At 26.2% G+C, this 19,721-nt stretch overlaps 1 protein-coding gene across 1 annotated transcript; it reads right to left on the bottom strand.

Moving 5' to 3' along the window:
- Positions 1-1,205: 1,205 nt before the first annotated feature.
- On the bottom strand, positions 1,206-3,634 carry LOC124940421 (probable pectate lyase 8). The gene is made up of 6 exons (XM_047480939.1): positions 3,437-3,634; positions 3,158-3,214; positions 2,890-2,961; positions 2,066-2,812; positions 1,849-1,987; positions 1,206-1,750 (listed from the first exon to the last, which is right to left on the bottom strand). Exons 1-6 carry the CDS (start codon positions 3,544-3,546, stop codon positions 1,529-1,531), a joined length of 1,347 nt encoding a protein of 448 aa, XP_047336895.1. The 5' UTR covers positions 3,547-3,634; the 3' UTR covers positions 1,206-1,528.
- Positions 3,635-19,721: the final 16,087 nt, after the last annotated feature.

Genomic DNA, 19,721 nt, shown 5'->3' with positions numbered 1-19,721 from the left:
CCTATCAATGTTTTAAACATTTTATTGTGAGATTCAAGACTTTAATAATGTTGCACAAAGCTTGTATACAAAGATATTAAGGCTTTGTAATTAATGAATTGGAATGGTATTTTTTTTTAAATACTTAATGTAAAAAAAAATATCGTTAAAATACAACGACAAAAATATTAAATAAAAATAGAGAAAAATTAACAAACAAACAAAAATGAAGAAAAAAATGCATAATTCACGAAAACTTTCAAGACAACAAGGAGATCAACCGCTGAATCCAATTCTTACCGGATCTCATTTCCGACAACGTAGTGATAATGTCGATCTCATTGTGAATGAATCTCAACGATCGTTCTCCGATTCAACCAAATAATTTTAAAAAATAGTGGGACTCCAATTTGTCTACCTCCACTCAATCTCCCAACAACTATCAGTGGACTTTGGCATCACTAATTGAACCCGATCAAGGTCCAAATAATGTTCCAAATCCCAACCACAATGCAAGAGTAGGTGCGAAATCGACTCCTCTTTATAATACATACGACAATGACAGAGCACTTACGCTTAAACTTGTCATCCGTTCAGATATCTCAATTAATAGCACTCCAACCAAAGACAAAATCTTCATAGGCATTTTTGAGTCCATAACAAGTTCACTAACAAAAATTAGATGTATTGCCTTTATTAAACAATGTATAATAGTGACCAGCATTAAATGTATCAATATTTCACAATGCATAATATCACTAATACTCGAGTTGACCTCCTTAGATCCCACTAATTCCAACAATCTCACATAGTTGAGGACTTCAATCCCTAAGACTATCTAATTCTCCTAACAAAACTATGGGAGTGCGATATACCGAAAATTATGCAGCATAACATTTGTCTCACCACCAAACGTTATCCCTCGAAAGTACTCTTGCATCAAATTATTTTCGCACAAGGGAAATTTTGTTTTGAACACTTTTCTTAATTTATAAATAAAACCATGTAAATAACTATTCTTGGCTAAAATAACTATTTTAGATGAGGCTAACTTCTTGAAATTTAAACACCTTTAGACTTTAGACTTTAGATTGTGTTCATGAGATACGAATTAGAAGGAAGATGGCATGTCCAACTATTTTCGTAAAAGTAATTAATAACAATAATCAAAGGCCTTTTTCCATTTTCTCATAACTCAAGACACTTCAACAGAAGAACAAACAACATTCACACAATTATAGTATCTTCTTGTATTGACAACAGAACACAACACAATACAACACAACTAAAAACAAGATGAATTAATTAAAAAAAAAGGTAAGATATCGAACAACGCTTCTGCGCCAGCTCCTATTGATCAATTACAGTATAATTTGTCTGTTTTCTGAATTGAAGCTAGCCGAGGTTGCGCGACAATTCTCGTAAAAATAGACACATAAAGATGGGTATATGATGCTATGTGACAATATTCAATAATCAATGAAAGAAGACTAATAACTGACTTCGAAATTGACCTCTTTTCGTGTTGGTGTTTCTGCTAACTAATGAACTAACACTGGTGTCCCCTGCGACATCCAAGAGGACCTGCACCAGAAGTTATGGCACCTACCATTGATGAAGATTTAGCCCCCAAACTTGAAGCTTTTGCATAACTGGCTGATGCTCCAGCACCAGATGGAGTGAAATATGCTCCATTAAGCAATAAATCTCCTTCTGATCTCCAATTCCAATTCTTCCATTGCCCTTGTGATGTTTCCACCCTCTTTGTCACCTATACAAGTATATACAACAACAAATTAACAATCATGATTATGAATTATGATAGTTTGTAATATACTTAATGATTGAACTGAAATTCTATTAAATTACCTCTTTAGCAAATGGGTTTCCAGGAGCTAAGTATCTATTTCCTTGACTATTGATGGTTGGTTCAGCACTTCCACCAATTGCATACATCTCCCAATGGGTATAGTCATTATTCACCACATGGAAATATCCATGTCTACATCTGCAATTTACAATTGTAAATGAATATTCATAATTATAAAAACCCATCATCATCATGATCATGATGTATAACAACAACCTTGGCATTCTTTGGATAAGGCCTTCTCCAAAATGATTATAAGCAATTGTGACCTGCATCTGTTTGTCTTTAATATAAGAATCACTATGACCCAACAACATCACCTCATTATGATGAGCAAAATGATTATTTGAAATGGTAATTGCAGTGGAACCCATCACAGCATCAACTAATCCATCAGCACAACTAGACAAAGAATTATGATCAATCCAGATATGACTAGATCCAAATATAGAAATAGCATCTCCATCTGCCATTGTCCTCCACCCAAAATGACTAGGAGAGCTTCTAACCATTGCATTTCCTGTTGGTTTACAATCATGAATATGAAGACCATGGATAATCACGTTGGTTATATATTGAATTGTGATACAAGCTCCATTAGCAATATGGACATTAACTCCACGAGCATCGATTGTTTTGAAGCTGTTCATTATGAGTTCTTGCTTCAGAGTAATCACCATGTCACGTTTGAAGACAATCCAAAGGGGTTGATCTTGGATGACTGCGTGTCTGAGTGTTCCAGGACGTGGGTTTACTGGATCGTTGTCACTTGGGTCGGTTACTATGTAGAATCTTCCGGTTCGACCTCCGATGGCGTTGCGACCGAACCCAATGCCGCAGTCGGCCAAACGCTTTCTGTTGCGGTGCCAGTTTGTGTCGCACCGCCAGCAGTCGTCAATTGGGTTTCCTGTTCCACATGAGAAGTAACCTAATTTTCTCCTCTCAGTACTGTTCTTGATTGCCCTGTAGACAAAACTTCTTCTTTTTCATCATCATCATCATCACTTTTGTTATATTAAGAGAGAGAGAAAGAGACTGACATTTCAACCATGGCTACAATCTCTTCTGGGTCCTCCACAGCATGTTCATTCAAAGTCAAATCCTCATCCAACCTAAAAAAAGCATAATGAATTCATCAGTTCATCACAGAATCCGAGCATTTCTGAGGGAGGTACAGTGAGAAAATCCAACATTAGCAACATAAGTAACAGTCTAGATCTAGAACCCGATAACGAAATTGCACCATATAACTAGATGCCAAAAATTAAGCAGTTATGAACCAGTCTTGGAAAAAGTAATGTAACTGACCGTAATTCTGCCATGGTTGAGTTATTGGAGCTCTGTAACTGCTCTGTTTCTCCACCTCTGTAGAAAAAAGCAACTCTCCATAGTTAAGTTTAAAGTAAGCAAGGACAATTAAAATGTCAATATATAAGCTAAATGTTAAGCAATGCCATTAAATTTACGAAAATTCTGCAGTTCTTGTGATAATATTGTACTGGATTTTGATAGAAAAGAAACCCATTACAGACAATTAGTATTATCAACCGCCATTGATCAGAAACAGAGCAAAAATGAGAAATTCACCTATGAGAAATGTTGTCTTTCTGTACTCTCACAATAGCTCCAATGAAAACAACAAGTAGAAGAAGAATCAGCAAGGAACAGATGGAAATCAACTTCTTCGAGACCGCCATTGAAGAATTCTTGATTCTCTCTTTCTCTCTCTGTATAAAGATTGAAGAGAGAGAGGAAGGAGATTCAGAGATGAAGGTGAGATGGGAGGCAACAATGGGCGCTTTATAGAGGGAAGAACAGAGTTGTCTGTATAAAAAAAAGCTGCAAAATTGTCTGGTTAACGGCCGTTAGTTAACTCCTCCCGAACAGAGGTTTTGACCGTGGTTAGGTTTAACATTAACCACCTCACTAACCGCCATCAACGGCTCTCTTTTTCTCTCTCTAAAACGGCATGGTACAGATATACGCCGACGAAAGTAGGGACCGTAGAGGGCTCATTAATCTCACGTGTCAATCAATTTACCGTTTCTATATTAGGCCCTGTTTGGTTATCAGTTATATATCAAGGTCATATTATTTTAATAGATAAAACAACATTAAATACGCATCATATATATATGTTTTATTATCATTAATATATATATATATATATATATATATATATATATATGATTTGAGGTAATATAATAAGTATTAAATGATAGTAATGACAATTAGATGGAACAAATTGGATAGTAAGATGGAAATACGGTTAGTTCTTTTTTTCATTTTTTTTATTACTATTTTTTGTCTTGTTTAATTTTGGAAATCTTCATTTTATTATTATTAGTTAAAAATAGAACTCCTATAAAATAATTAAACAAATATAGTAGTGATATTATGTATTTTTTTGGTTTTATAGATATCACGTGCTAGTTAGTTCTGGCCGAGAAGAAGTCGATTTGTCGACAAGTTAGTTACGTTTCATGCAGTCAGTAGATAATAGACTCCACCGATTAAATAAATAAATAAGCTTCAAATTAACAATTTAGATTGGAACGACTGGTTCAAATAATCAAAATCTATCAAATCACTTAATTCATTAATTAAAATACATTTTAATTTAAATTATTATTTTTTATTTTAGTATTATATATTAATATATTTTATGTCTTTTCAAAAAAGAAAAAAAATTATTACCTCCTCAAAATAATTACGAATCATTATTATTATTATTTTCAAATAACAAATCATTGCTTTTAAAGATGTCAATTGTGTTATGGGTAAACAAACGGAGCCTAATACACATTTACCGAGGTAAATTACTGTCTTTTTGGTGGGTACATGTACGGACATTCCAAGTAAAATATATATAAAAAAAATTAAAGGAAAAAAAATGGGTTGAAGCAAATTCACTTGGAAGACAGTTGTGGGGGTAAGAAATAATAAATGTGAAATAGGTAGCCGAAGTTTTCGGCGGAAATCACTGAGTTATATAGTTCTGGTCTCCACACTTTACAATTAATTTCATGCAATATTTATTTATTCAGATTGCATTATATTTATTTAACACAGTTTTAAATAAAATAAAAAGTATTTAGATCTATGTTTCAATATTTTTTTTTTATTTCTACAAAAGTACATAAACTTAATTTTATTTTTATTTTTTTTGGGTTGTCATTCATATGGAAGATTAATTGTAGGTTAATTATAAATTAGCTGTTGAGCATGATCAACTCAAATTGGTCCCATTGATATCCACAATTAGATCTTTGATTTCATTACAAGTTATTTCATCTTTAACAGCTTTCTAATTAATTAATGATTGTCTTAATTCTTAATTAGTTTATTTATTGCACCTCTAATTTCTATAGTAGTGACACTCAACAATTTGGAATACCCTAAACAATAATAAATCAATTTAGTTTAATTAGTTATATATCATGTTAAGACATATTGTGGTTCAAGATTTAAACTTATTTTGTTTTTGTACTTTTTATTTTATTTTGGGTATTCGGTGAAGGGTTGTTCTAGACGGTTGCCTAACACAGTTATGCTCTAGACAAAATATTGCTTATTTTTATTTTTCATTGAAGTACACATCAAATTTTCCGAAATGGGTAGAATCACTTTCCAAAATTAGCTTTAAATTATAACATTTTAATGAAAATCAAATAAAAAAATTTAAATTTTTTTCATACAAAGGACTTGCCATTTAAAGTAACATATACTAGTTTTGATTTATTTGTTATCTTTTCAATTAATATGAGCATCTTAGCATGAATATTAGGCTTAATGACATAGATAAGTGATTGCCAGATAAATAAAAAAAACAAATGAAAGTATATAATTAGATAGTCATTCAATAATCAAAGTAGCCAATTAATAGAGTCAATTGGAGTATAATTTTTTTAATTTTAATTTTAATTTAAGAAACTAACAAATTCCTTATAAAACCTTATTTTAATTTAGGGCGTTCATATTAAGAATGAAACATGTTATATTTAATTTTTTATACAATACTTTCTTCATATAAACTAACCTAAGGTTAATTGAAACATATATACTAATAAAAAATAAAATAAACAAGACTTGTATAAACTTTAAAATATTATTGTGATTGCGAATATTGTTGTAAAAGTGAATGAAATTGGTGATTGATAATTAATTTACTTTTGGTATATATCCTTTTATTGGTAATCCTAAAATGACGAAATTAATTAAATTGCTTCGAGTCCCTTAATTAATTTGCCTTTATGGGAACACGATAATGTGCCCATGCAACCACCAAGTGGCTCCCATCATAGCATTATTTCACGCCTCCGATCCACGTAAATTATTAATCTAAATAAAATATTATTAATTCTAATTCTCATATCATTCATTTTTTTTTATTAAACTTTCCCCAATAATATAGTATGAAAAAAGAAACACAAATAAATCATCACATATATATCATTTTTTGCTATAACATGATATATTGTAAAAAAAAAAAAAACAGCCATTGATTGGTTCTTTTGGTGGACCAATCTCATTCGATCTTGAAAATAACTACTCATGCACCATGCAGCAGTCCTTACTTTTAACTTACACAAACTAATTAAAACCCTACAACAATCGAACAAACTTTTGCTTATTGTCTAACTCTTTTAAGAGATAAAACTTTAGACCCATATCATATCTCATGATGAAACTCAATTGTCGGGACTCGTAGAAACTCATAACTCTGTGATAAAACGCAGATATTCATGTTTTCAAGGGCAAAACACTTGTGTTGTGGTGTGCATGTATTAAGAAGTATTATTTTTGAAAAAAAAAACATAAATGGGAGAGGGTGGTGAGATGAAAAGCTAAAATAGAGAATTAATCATGGTGTCTCAAAAACATGTTCCAATAATACTCTTAATACATTCATTGGCTTCTTCTTGCATAATCAATCACTCTCATTGATTTTACTATGGGACCAGATGGACCCTCCAAATTTGTCATGGCCCCTAACTGTATTTTATGCTTGACCTACAAGCAAATGTAATGAGAGGATTTTGAAGAGAAGATTGGGATGATGAGTCTTTGCTTTAATTATTTGTTTTTATGTCATTTTGTTACTCATTGTCGTAACTAATTATTCTAATTTGTTTTCATCACGTGAATTAAAAATTTAATATGTACATATAATTATTAATTATGTCTTAGTCAAGCTTAACATTGAGATGACGTGATTTGGACATTTTTGCACGGCATCATGGAAAAAATGCATACAAAATATAGATACAATGGAGTAATTATGCATATATACGTCAATGTTTTGCGTCATTATTCACAGAGATGTCACGAGATTCTTAAGTAATTATTCAAGAGGCTAAGACAAGATAACCCACATGATCTTTTCTCTTTGCAATCGGAATGGTCGGGAGGGTATCACCTGTCTACTTTTTGCTATTCCAATCTCAACATTGATTAATCAATTTCAAAAAAAAAAAAAAAAACGCAATGACAATTCAAGAAATGACCTACGTAACTCCGTCAATCTACCTAGGGCTTCCTTTGAGAGTCACATCAAGAAGCAAAGATTTGAAACCTGATGATTGCCATGTAAATGTAGGCTTGCAATTTGGAAAAGCAAGATGTTATCCAAGGGAGATCGTATTGCCCCTTGACTAATTACATGTTTCCTTATTTAAAGGTGCGACGGTTAACATTAAGATACTCGTGAGAAGTTTCTTTGATATCAATGGATTCTCACATTACACATTTGTTGAGATAGAGTAAGGTGAAGAAAAACATGATCAATGAAGGGGGACTCGACATCAAAGACATTACAAATTTCAACAATGTACCAAATGATGTTGGAGATGTATTTGGAACTAAATAGCCTTTAGTCGAAAGTTATAATTAGAAGTAAGTAAGGGCATGATTTTGTATGGATGGTTCACCAAAATATCAGTGGAAGGAATCTATGAGTGTGGGATATATATTAAAATGAAGCAAATTAAATTAGAAATTCTTTAGTGAAAATGTACAATTGAACGAGGGAAAGGGCGAGTCCGTCGGATTTTGGTATGAGCTATGGTGCCGTGACAATAAGAACCTTGCAATTTATTCAAATCCTTGAGGCATTCATATGCAATGAAGCCTTAGTTAAAGATACATTTAACAATATTGGTAGACTTTGGAGTATAATTAACTTAGATTAATTAAAATAGAATAATCACATTTAACTACGTACATTTATGTATATGTGTGATTCACTTTGTGGAAGATAATGTATAAAATATATATGGTATTAGCCTAGCTAGCTAGCTAGCCTAGGCGCCAAAGCAACCTAAATTAGATTGGATCGGGCGGGTCAAAAGTCCAAAACCCAAATTTCAACTTATGTGAGTGGTCCAAGTCAAACCCTAAACCAAAAAGGAAATTCAATAAAGCTATTAATTGATTTTGATTTGATTGGGAAATTAACACAAGCCAGCAAAGCAGTTAGTTTAACTTTCAAAAGGAAAATTCATATGTCAAATTGTTAATGTCACTTTATTAGTTAAACTCTTCATTTTTCCTAACCCTAGATTCTTTACATCAAATGTACGTACAAATAAGCAATTTGAAAATTACAGTATCTAGGAACCTTCTTAAGTAAAAGTTAAAAATTCCCTCCATCTTACCCGCCTTGGAAGTTAGTTACCCTTTAAAGTTGGATCATCATGTGTTACTTTTGCTTTTTTTTTTCTTTTCTTTTTTAATTTTTCCTTGCATATATATGGTTATCTATCCTTTTCAAATTATCCCACATATTGAATTTATATACATCTTCTCAAGAAACTATTTTTCACTTTTGTCATTAAAACCTAGACACACTTTTAAGCTAGCTAGCTAGATCTCTTGATTTACCCTCGGGTATCCGATTTTAAATACCCGAACCCGATCATCGGATACTCACGGGTTTCATTATCATCCCTACAATCAAATTGAAATATTAATTTGTGAAAACTTAAAACTTGTGACAAATGGAAGAATGGGTTTATAAATAATTTTATTTATAATGGGATTTTGTATCAATCAATAATGAGGGTAGTTGTTGGGAGGGTAGCCTTGAATTGAATTAAACTAGTATTTATTATTTATATGTATATATATATATACCAAATCGGCCGTGACTTAATTTGTTATGCCCCACTCTTCCCCGTTCATCAAGGAGAAAGAGACGGGGAGTGTGTTTTAATTCAACCGTACTAAATGTACATTATTAATTATTTATTTATTTATTTATTTATTTATTTATTTATATTTGGTCGGAAATAATCACAAGTATCATTATTTGGATAGAATAGTGAAATAGACGGCGGGTTCACGGTTTATACGAGATAGAGGCCGGTGAGTGTCATGTGGTTATGCTTCCACTTTGTATAACATATTTAATTGTTAGTTAGCTTATCCTTTTTTTTCTCTTATGATTGTGTTTAAGACGATATTTATTATAATTTTTTTTTTGTTGAATTTGAAATATAAAATTATATTGGTTAATTGATTAAAGTGTTTTATTTGTATTGATATGTTTAAAGTTTAAAATTTATATGTATTATTTTTAATTTTATTTTTTTTAATTTATAACACTATTCAAGTTTAGTGGGTGAGTTTAACTGTTAGGTGTTTGTATTGAAATTACATAAAATATAATGATACAAATAAACGAAATCACTTGAGTCAAAGTTGATTCAATATGTGTTTAATACATTTGTTTTAAAATAGTTTTACAGCTGTCTTCTTATATTGTAGTTCATCAATTGATTGACTAGATATACACTGTAACGAATTTATTAGTGATTTAACATTAGAATCACACCGCATTGATCTTGACAAACGTATAAGAACTATCACCGTGATTAATATAAAATGATGTGAAGTCATAATTAAAATGATCAATAGAAGATTTTTCTGAAAATTAAAAAGTAATTAATTTTGGGATATAAAAAATGAAAGATGTTAAAGTTCATCTAAGATGATTAAAGGATTAGACCATGTAGCTCTCTAATTACTATTGTATTAAACAATATGTGAGCAATTAAAAATTTATATTAAAATAAATTAGTAAATCATCGACTAATCTATGGGAATACAATCACTCAATGCATTCAATTGCATTTAATTTGAAAGGTTTCAACAAATTATGCATTTGATTAAAAACTTCTCAAGTTGTATATTGAATATCACACTTAATTGACTCATTTCATTAAATTTTAATTTAAATATATTAATTTATTTTTTTATGTCAACTACATATGTTGTAAAAAAAAGTTAAGCTCACTTGAATTAATGAAAAAACTAATGTCAAATAAGTTATATTTTTTTAGCGGTAAAATAGATAGTTTAAACTTTATAACTCTAATTAAGTCATTTTAGTAAAAACAACAAGATTATCACATTATATTATATATGAGTTATCAATATAACATAAACATTTTACTATTTTTCAATGTGGAATAAACTCACTAATTCGATTTTATTCTTTATTCACTTATTCAATTTTTTTTCCTTTTTCATTCATATAATGAAACCATTTCTATATATAGTCCAAATTTTAACAATACCCAACTTAATTATTCTAACAAAATGAATAATGTGTTATTATCGCATAATTCATGAGCTGTAGTTAAACGTTATATATATAAAAAGAAAATATTTGCATCTTAGCAAAATTTAAAATAATTCATTATACTATGTCTTATTTAAAAAAAATTAAAAGTATATTCTTACTAATAAAATATTAAAATGAAAGTTGGACAATGGTTATAATGGCTTTCCAAAATTTAAAATAAAATAATATACAGATATATACTCTAAGGCAGCAACTAAAGAAGATAAAAATGGCGCAAATTTCGGCGGCTTGTTTTGAGGCTGATTAATTATGGTATAAGCTAAATAAATAGCTTAAAATTATTAATTAATTAGCTAGAAAATATATTTGTGTTTGTGATCTGTCTTAATTAATATTTACTCCAACCCAATCTATCCATTAATTTCTCTAACCATATTTGTATTTCTTAAACTTAATTATCCACAATTGGAAATTATAATTTAAACTAAAATGAATATTCTTAATATTAAAGCATCACCAACATAATTTAAGTATAAATAATTTTATATAAGATATTTCTATTCAATCCTATTAAAAATGTTTTCATTCAGATTTTGTTATGATTCTACAAATAATAAATATTATAAGAACACAATTTATGAAAATTAATGTATTCAAGAAAACTAAAATAAAATTTTTAACAAAGACATTTACTCATGGTTTTACCATTAACAATATTGTTGATTACTATGTTAGCTATAATAATATTTCTGATAGTTAAATTTATGATATTAACAACATAATTTTGCTGGTCATTGATGCCTTGATAGACATGCGAGTGTTTTAGCAAATAATTTTTCGATGAGAAGCATATATTGGTGGTAAAATTTTATCCGAAAATTTTCATACAAAAATAGAATCTTTAATAACGATAAAACAAAGTCTCGTAATGTGATTCAAACCATATAAGATTATCGTCTTAAATCTTGATAAAATCTTACAATTAATGAAATTATATGAAAACTAAGTATTTTGATACACTCACAATCTCATTAAAATATTCTGAAAAGTTCAAATTGATTATTTTATTTTTCTTAAATATCATATAAATTATAATGTAATTTTTATTACTTCTAGATAAGAATCCAATCAACCAAGACTCATTAACTTGTTGTTAGAGTGCAAGAGTTTGAGCCTTAATAGTGGATTTTTTTTATATATTCAATTTGGTATAAAAAAAATTATGTCCTAGAAACAAATTATTTTATGATTATGTTATTGTAAATTTGTGATATTTTGGAACCTTGATATTAAAAGAATTCATCTAATGAATGAAAAAATGTAACTGTTGGCTAAAATAAGTATTATTATTAAGTCCAGCCCAACATGGAATAATTGGTGATAAGCCCAGACAAATTCGGGCCATATGATAGCAATATCTTCTTTTGTCAATATTATAAATGATCCACTAAATTATCTATAACGGCTAGAAAATCCTATCATTCGTAACGGTCAAATTAATCCAGATCGGTGCAACGGTTACTCTTTTTCAGCCATCCATTGCACATGACATGAATGATCGAAAATATGAGATAAAAATTGGTTAGGAGAAAAAGATGTAACGGATTCGGTTTTATTTGTAAACGTTTTAAGTTGAAACGGGTTAAAATTATGATGTATCATTCTAGTTCTATCCAACTTCATTCCTCAACAAGTTTATATATATATATAAAAAAAATATTATATGATTATATAAAAACTATCTAAAAAAAATAAATACATCTCACAATTAATTAACTGATTAAGTTCATGTATTAAACACTAAGAATACTTTAATTATTTAATCTAAATAACTTAAATATATACAAGCCCTAAAACAGAAATATACTTATTGAATAAGAGTATTATCAAAAATGTTATATCCATAGCTTACAACAATTTATTTTGAAAAACAAATATAAAAACATCTGACAATAAATATTGCTATTTAAATCAATCACATTTTAACTATTTTGTAACTTTGGTATTATAATTAGTTTGAGATGAGTTGGACCAGCTCATCCATATTTGGGGACAAAAATGTGGGCTGGATAAATGTATTATGTCAAACTTAATGATTGAGTTATTAAATTATTCAGAATATTTAAAAATTGTATTATTTGGATTTACATTAAAGAATCAATTACATTTGAGAATAAGCAAATTAGATTAGAGCATTTGTATACTCAAAACATGAACTTAAACTAAGATTAAGAAGTACTAATTGGTGACATTTAATTAATCTATTTACTAAGAAGTTGAATGAGATCAATTTAGTAAACATTTTGAACTTTTATTTAAAGATCTTGATCTACTCATTCTCAAGAACTATTTAACATTCATCCCAGATAAAAATACATAATCTTGATCACTATCACCTGTGGCATTTCTTTATAGATCTATTTTTTTGCACTCATACTTTAATTAGATAATAAAATTTGGTACATGTTTTAAAAAAAAGAAAAAAATTTAATTTATTTGGTTTAAGTGAATTTACTTTTATTTTAAAATAAATCAAACCAAACAATATTAGACAATACTTTTAGTTTGGAACGTAAAAAAAAATTATATTTTCTAGAATAACATGTTTTACATGTTTTATAATTAACTTCCTCAATTAACGAATATTTATTTTTTCTCAAATTAATTTAGTTTATTAGTCAAATTTAGCACCAATTTTAAATATTTTTATTAATATTATAACTTAGAATATGTATGTATATTTATTTAATACATTAAATTATTATTGTTATATAATATAAATATTTCTCATCTTTTATATTTTTATTTTTGTAAAATTTTAAATATATAATTTTAAAATATTATATCAAGTTATATTCCTATTATAAAATTCATAATATTTTTAATGGTTAAATGTTCTTCTAATAAATAATAGTACATACAATTTTTTTTTAAATAAAATTCGTCTCAAAGTTAAATTATTTGAATTAAAATATATATTTTACAAAGATGGTTAAAATGTCTAAATATAGGAATGACAATGAGACGGTTTGGTTCAGAAAATTGTCCATCCACGCTCCAAATCTACCAACTACGCTCCGATCTTCGACGGAGATTTTAAATATAAACCATCTCTGTCTCGACCGCGGTGTACCAAAAACGATCCTCGACAGAGATTTTAAATATAAACTATTTCTGTTTCGACTGCGGTGCACCGAAAACCAAAAAACAATTTAAACTTAAATATAAATATTAAAATAAAATAATTCATATATTTATACTTATACATTATTAAAATATTAAATAAAAAATAATAATAATATTTTTAAAATATAATATAAAATTCTAATAATTACATCAAATAATAAGAGATAAAAAAAATTAGTGAAAAAAGGGGAAGTAACGGTTGTATTAAATAAGTATATATATTAATTATTTTAAATAATTATTATTTAAAAAATAATTACATTTTTTCTGTTTGATTTGGTTCGATTCGAGAATCAGTTCGTGGCATATAAATATTATCATTGTCCCGAACTCAGATTAACATATTTTGAGTTGTCCTCGATCATCGATCAAAACGAAAACAACATTAATCGATTCAGTTCGATTACTGTGGACGGTTTCAAATTGTCTTGAGAATATAGCAAGATGATTTTAAATTAATTATATATTAAATAAATATTTATAAAAATAAAATAAAAATAGTTAAATTTAGAAAATATTTAATAACTAGATATAATATTAATAAAAATATAAAAATAAATAAGGTAAGTGAGTTTTAATTCGATGAACCAATTCCTTCTCCTACCCATCATTTGAACAAACTTTCTCATTCTACTCACCTTTCATTCCTTTCTCAAATTATCCATCTTCATTCTCATTAATAAATAAGGTAAGTGAGTTTTTATAAATTATTTAATTTAGTAAAAAAATATATATTTATAAGAAAGAGAATATATATATAATATATATGAGAATATATATATAATATATATATATGTACATATATAATTAGAGGAAAAAATAGAAAATAAATAAATAAATTATAATATAAATAAATTGTATTAAATATTTATAAATAAATTATATATATATATATATATATATATATAAATAAATATGTAATATTATATATATATATATATGAAAAAAATTATGAAAAAAATTTGTATGAACCAAGTACTTTGATATACATATAAATATGAATTTGCAATATTTTTTATTCATTTTTATAATTTTTAATGTTAGATAATGATTTTTTTTAATGTAAATTTAGTTTGTTTTAATTAATAGTCATATAATTTTATATATATATATATATTTTGTGAAAAAATTATGTGAGGAAAATATATTTATAAAAATTAATAAGGAAAGATACGAAAGACAACTAATTCTTTTATTGGTTTATTTAATTTAAATTATTGAAAACAAAATAAAAAATTTAAGTTAAAACAGATTATTTAATATAAATTATTTTATAATTCTAAAAAACTATATATAAAAATTGAAAGACAGTAATTTAAAATATTCTATATTATAGAAAAATAAGACATTTTAAACTATATATTAATAAAAAGAATAAATTTTATAAAACGAAATTAGAGAATTTAAAATAAAAAAGAGAAATTAAATTTTATGTTCTAGTAAATTGTCATTCGAGCGAGTATCTCCAAATTTGTTTGTATTTTTAACAACCACCCGTACCAAATGCTTGCATGCCCGTCAAATTTGAAACTCGGCGATAAAATTCCACAAGTCGAGATTCTGTATGAACGACTTATGACCGCAAATCGCCTTAAAAATCTTAAGACTCAACAATAATAATTTGTTTGGAATATGTGCAATTATTGAACATTATATTTTTTTTTTATGTTTTAAGTATTATTTTTAATTCACAACAATGCAGTGAATACTTACGTCAATATGATACGATAATCTTCGACCGTTCAAAATAATTATAATTATGACCACATTTGTTTATAGCATGACATCATTTCCATTAAATCACATGGTTACTCTCAGAGAGGTCCAATGAACTATCAAAATGAACAATTAAAAAATAAATTAAAAATTAAGGATAGAAAACCAATAATATATATTAACAAAAGTTGAGAAATTGAAGTAAATAAACTAATTTAAAACCAAATTGTTCAATAACCAAAAAAAGACCTAATTTATATCATCTCCAATCCACCTGTAAACTCAACACCATTATAGGTTTTAATTTTCCAATCCACCTGCAAACTTAACTGCATTTTTTGTTTTGCTGCAAAATCTCCTCCTCCAAACCCAAATATGTAGGGACATTGTTCACATACTCAAAAGTTTTCAAAACATTCATTTCAGTCCTTTTAGTTTGTTTTTAATTAATTTATATAATTTATTTATATTTTAATTTATTTATATGTTTAATTCATGATAATTTTAATTTGTTTATATGATTAACTTATATTTAAATTTGTTTATATTTATATTTTATATTTTTTTACGTATTATAAATTTATAATAATAAATAATATTGATAAAAATTTGTTTATTTAATAATGTTTAATTTGTTTTATGCAGTTGTATAAATTATTAATTTATAATTGATTTTATAAAAAAAAATTAATTGAATGAGAATTTAAAAGTAATTAATAAGTATTTATAAAGTTATGGGTTCAATTTATAATTTTAGATAAATATAAAGATAATATTGAAAAACTTAAAAATTATTATAAAAAGAAATATTCTGAAAATATTTTTTTGAGTTTGAGTTTTTAGGTTTGAGATGAATTACTGTTTGATGGAATATTTATGAACTTACCCAGAACTGTTTCTGTTGATATTATTTCTGCTGTATAAAAAAATATAAGATTCAAGGAAAGATTAGTCGTGATTGACTTAATAACTTGATTTCTATTTAACCATTTTCCCAATAAAATATATCAAACACGGTGGAAAATTAATGTTATGCTCCCTTTTTTATAGTATTGAAGACAATTAATTAACCTCTAATGTAAGAATGAATGAGATGTTATGGAATATTAAAAGTTTTAAAATTGTTCAAATTTAATTTAATTATTCCATATTTAATAACGGTCTATTAATATTTATTAAAAATATTTCATTTTTTTCTGAAACGGTGATAAAATATCATCGTTAGTTATTATAAATAAACTGAGGAAGACCTAATTTACCTAGAGACTTGATGTTGACATTATTTCTGTTGTATAAAAAAGTATAAGATTCAAGGAAAGATTAGCTGTGATTGACTTAATAACTTGATTTCTATTTAATCATTTTGCCAATAAATCAAGCATGGTGGAAAATTAATGTTGCGGGAAGACAATTAATTAACCTCTAATGTAAGAATTTGATGTTATAGAATATTAAAAGTTTTTAAATTACTCAAATTTTATTCAATTATTCCATATTTAATAATGGTCTAGTAATATTTATTAAAAATATTTCTTTTTTTATATCATAGTTAGTTATAAATAAACTGAGGAAGACCTAATTTACCTATAAACGTCAGATTAGCCGTGGTTGACTTAATAACTTGATTTTGATTTAACCATTTTTCCATTAAATCAAACATGGTGGAAAATTAATGTTGTGCTTCCTTTCTTGATAGTATTGAAGACAATTAATTAACCTCTAATGTAAGAATTGGATGTTATGAAATATTAAAAGTTTTTAAATTGTTTAAATTTAATTCAATTATTCCATATTAAATAATGGTATAGTAATATTTATTAAAAATATTTACTTTTTTTTTTAAACAGTGATAAACATATATGTTCATTAGAGCATCAGTAGCTCACAAAACCTTTTGCCTTCTTATTTTGTCAAATCTATATTCCACCTCAGCAGAAACCGGGCACACATTGTACTTGGCATAACACTCCAATGCTTCCGCCCTATTATTTAAATAATTTTATTTATACTATTTTAAATAAATAACTAATTTATACTATTATAACTAATACTCCTATATTATAGGAAAATTTGAGAATTTAAACCCTTAAAACGTGTTAATATAATTAATAAAAAATATATTAATTTATTTAAAATATATATTTATTAATTAAATATATAAGTAATATTCCTATATTATATATATTATAGAAAAATTTGAGAATTTCACACTTAAAACATGTTAATATAATTCATAAAAAAATATATTAATTTATTTGAAATATATATTTATTAATTAAATATATATATAACTAATATTAAATAAATTGAAATATAAAATATTTTTATAATTTAATAAATTTGAAAATATATAACTAATATTACTATATTATAGAAATTTTATATTATAGAAAAATTTGATAATATATAACTAATATTTCTATATTATAATAAAATATAAAATATTTTTATAATTTAAAATATATTATAATATTATTATAATTTAATATATAATTAATATTACTATATTTGTTCTAATATTTTAGAATATATATTTATTTAATATTATTATAATGCTACTTAAAATTAAAAATAGTAAAAAAAAAATATTATAATTAAATATATAACTAATATTCATATATTATAGAGTATATTATATTATATAATTATGAAAATGTCATAGAAGGGCATGGCCGACATAGAGGGTACTGCCCTCTTTTTGCTTTTATCTACAATGCAAAAAATGAAAAAAAACAATGACATGCCCTTTTCCACGTTGTCCGATACGGGCACTGGTCATGCGTTGGAGATGCTCTTATAAACCAAAGTAAAAAAATGTACACATTCCTAAAAAATAAAAATAAAGATTTAACAAATATTAACTCCATAAAAGTGAAAAGAAAAACATATTATTAATTATGGAAAACTAGTTATAAAATGTTAAAATACTTTTACCAATGGTTACAAAGGTCATTATAAACAAAGAAAAAAAATATACACATTCCTAAAAAAAAAATATTAACACCATAAAATAGAAAAAAAAAACATATTATTAAATTATGGAAAACCAGATATAAAATGTTAAAATACTTTTAAAAATGGTTACAAAAAATTTGTATAAACATATATGGTCATTATAAACCAGAAAGGAAAGAAATTTACACATTTCTAAAAAAGAAATAAAGATTTAACATATATTAACCCCATAAAAGAAAAAAGAAAAACATATTATTAAATTATGAAAAATCAGATATAAAATATTAAAATACTTTTAATAATGGTTACAAAAAATTTGTATAACCATGTATGGTCATTATAAACCAAAGGAAAAAAGTGTACACATTCCAAAAAAAATAAAGATTTAACAAATATTATTCCCATAAAAGAGAAAAGAATAACATATTATTAAATTATGGAAAACCACATCTAAAATGTTAAAATGTTTTTAAAAATGGTTACAAGAATATACACATAAAATAGACATTAAATTATAACGCTCCACATAAAAAAATATGCAAAATAAAAAACTTTAGTAGTAGCCACCAAAATGCTAGAGTCTTGTTCTCATGCGAAATATCTTCGTACCCAGTTTTTTGATATGCGAATTTTTTTCCAAACCCTAGCCATCCAGTGTTCCTCACCAATGAGGGTACAAAATTTCCTCTTCAACAGGACCAGACGAACAGTTCCTTTGACGAACATAAGGCAAAATTTCTTGTTATACCTCCTCAACTTTGCAATTCCTGCTATGTAATTCTACACATATCTACTAAATATATGAAGAACTCCTTAGAATTCACAATAAGGGCCTCAAACCTTTCAACCCAAGATTGATGATCATATCAAAACTACGGAGAAATCCATCATACCGACACATTAAATTTAAAAAATTTATTTGAGAAGAGCTAAGAAATGTTAGCTTCTTATACATAGCTAAAAAGACATGATCACTAAGAAAAAATAATGAAAATAATTTTTTAAAATTATATATAGTAAGGAAATATATTATATATATATATATAGTAAATGAAAACAAAATTAATTAAGAAATAAAGAGTATGAGAGAGGAGGGAGAAAATATCATTGGGTTAACGTGGTTGTTGCAGTTGTACTTTGTTGATCTAATTATAAAAAGAAATAATATTTGGATGGAGAAGAAGATGAAAAGTTTGGTTTAATTGCATATAATTATTATAGTATAAGTTGATAGGTTGAAGTTGTTGGAGGTTTTATAATTAATATTAATGCTAAATTCAATAAGAATTCATTAGGTTATTGGAGGTTTTATAATTAATATTTAATGTTAAATTCAATTAATGAAAAATTTGAATTAATATTAATATAGATAATTATATATATATAATATATATATATATATATATATATATATATATATATATATAT

The sequence above is a fragment of the Impatiens glandulifera genome, chromosome 5 (assembly GCF_907164915.1).
Source record: "Impatiens glandulifera chromosome 5, dImpGla2.1, whole genome shotgun sequence".
In the NCBI taxonomy this organism is placed as follows: Eukaryota; Viridiplantae; Streptophyta; class Magnoliopsida; order Ericales; family Balsaminaceae; genus Impatiens; species Impatiens glandulifera.
This window is presented reverse-complemented; position numbering and strand designations above follow the sequence as displayed.

Coding starts and splice junctions, on each gene's coding strand:
- LOC124940421 (XM_047480939.1), bottom strand. CDS start 3,546: ATGGCGGTCTCGAAGAAGTTGATTTCCATCTGTTCCTTGCTGATTCTT. Junction 2,962..3,157: donor TCAACCATGGCAGAATTACG/GTCAGTTACATT, acceptor TGCTTTTTTTAG/GTTGGATGAGGATTTGACTT. Junction 1,751..1,848: donor GAAACCCATTTGCTAAAGAG/GTAATTTAATAG, acceptor ATACTTGTATAG/GTGACAAAGAGGGTGGAAAC.